The 1,556-nt window shown below is 37.3% G+C and overlaps 1 protein-coding gene across 1 annotated transcript in view; it reads left to right on the top strand.

Moving 5' to 3' along the window:
• Positions 1-1,556, top strand: part of LOC105271846 (adenylate cyclase type 10-like) — an 11,941-nt gene that overhangs the window by 5,245 nt on the left and 5,140 nt on the right. The window contains exons 3-6 of the mRNA XM_011313632.1: positions 5-127; positions 572-695; positions 770-1,065; positions 1,330-1,538. Of these exons, the coding sequence (XP_011311934.1) occupies positions 5-127; positions 572-695; positions 770-1,065; positions 1,330-1,538 (752 nt within the window). The remainder of the gene's footprint in view (positions 1-4; positions 128-571; positions 696-769; positions 1,066-1,329; positions 1,539-1,556) is intronic.

Raw genomic sequence — 1,556 nt, 5'->3', positions numbered from 1 at the left:
ATAGTCATGTGGAAGCTGCAGGATGGAACAATGATGAGGGATCTAGCAACCGAAGCCATCCAGACAGCTTGCATCATTCAAAAACATTTTGGGAGATACGAGACTGATGTTGGAGTGACTCTTCGAGGTTTCAAGAATTATTAAATATCATTTCTGTAGCGAAGTGATAGAGTGAAGAGCATCCCTTTTCAAGACCAATCTTTAATTCGAAGGGAACTACCAACAATTTATGCACATCCGTTTTTTATAGATTAAAATGAGAGCCACTAGAAAGGTGACACCTCTAAATTTTATTCAACAATAATATTACCGGTTGAAATATTCCAAAAAATACTGCAACTCAAAATATTATTATGTAAATATATTCGCGGACACAATAATTGTTTCAGTTGTAATATTTTGAGTTATGTTACCTTGATGGGTCACCACAAACAAGGTGTTCATTAAAAAATCGCTATCTCTTGAGAAAATTGCTCTCACGCTAATTTACCACTCCCTAACAGATTTGTAATTCGACACACGTTATTCCTAACTCCTAGTTATCATGTTGTTCCTCGTTATTGAAAAATAGTGAAATTGGCAATAGCATCCGGGAAGATCTACTTCACGTCTATTGGAGATCCCCAGAGGATTTCTCATTACATCATCACAGGGCAGCCAGTCTGGGACGTGAAATTTGCTGAGGGTCTTTGCAAGTACATGAGAATGATTTCAGATTACATTGGTTCATGAAATTCAGCACTGATAAAAATTATAAGGATCCTTCCAGAGGTGGTGATATTATCGTAGCTGCCAGCAGCTGGCAGTTGGCTGACCGCAATGAATATGTATTCAAAACACTTCCTGATGGAGTACACACGCTCATCTTGTCCTGCAATATCATGTGGGATCAGACCAAAGGAACATACGCAGATAGTGAAATGGCGATAAATACTGATACGAACAGTGAAAAGCTTTTCCCTAAATTATCCGTTCTCGAGCATATTGGTCCTGATACTTTGCGCACGAGGAAAACCCACACGGAATTGAAAACTTTCTCTTCACCATTTAATACCGATTACAGTCGTGAGTTAAAGAATCATTTTTCCAAGAGTTCAATAGAATATGAAATCATTGAGTTTCGACAGATCTTAATTATTTCATGGATTAACTGATTAATTCATGACATATTAACTGATTAATTCGAAACATATTATGATATCTCACTCATGATATCTCAAAACAGTAATCACGTTTTTTTATGAAATATTTTTCATCCCGAGGGTGACTACATATTATGATTCTCTCTGGCTGGATTATTACTGGTTAAAAATGAAGGGTGTCTTTTAGTTAGGCCTAAGGTCATCAAAGTGGCTAAGCAACGATTGAAGAAGGAACTCCAGAGCTACATCCTGAGACCTGTTGTGAGGTCTGTTAAAATGGATGAGCCTTTAGAATATCTGACGGAAATACGTCAAGTCGTTATCGTCTTTATTAATATCGTTACCGCTAACATTGGGCCGAGGAAACTGATTTTGTTAGTGAATGCTGTTTATAAAGTGACTTGTGGGTGAGTT

Source organism: Fopius arisanus, unplaced genomic scaffold (assembly GCF_000806365.1).
Source record: "Fopius arisanus strain USDA-PBARC FA_bdor unplaced genomic scaffold, ASM80636v1 scaffold00126, whole genome shotgun sequence".
In the NCBI taxonomy this organism is placed as follows: domain Eukaryota; kingdom Metazoa; phylum Arthropoda; class Insecta; order Hymenoptera; family Braconidae; genus Fopius; species Fopius arisanus.
The sequence above is the reverse complement of the archived record's forward strand: the minus strand, read 5'-3'. Positions and strand labels throughout refer to the sequence as shown.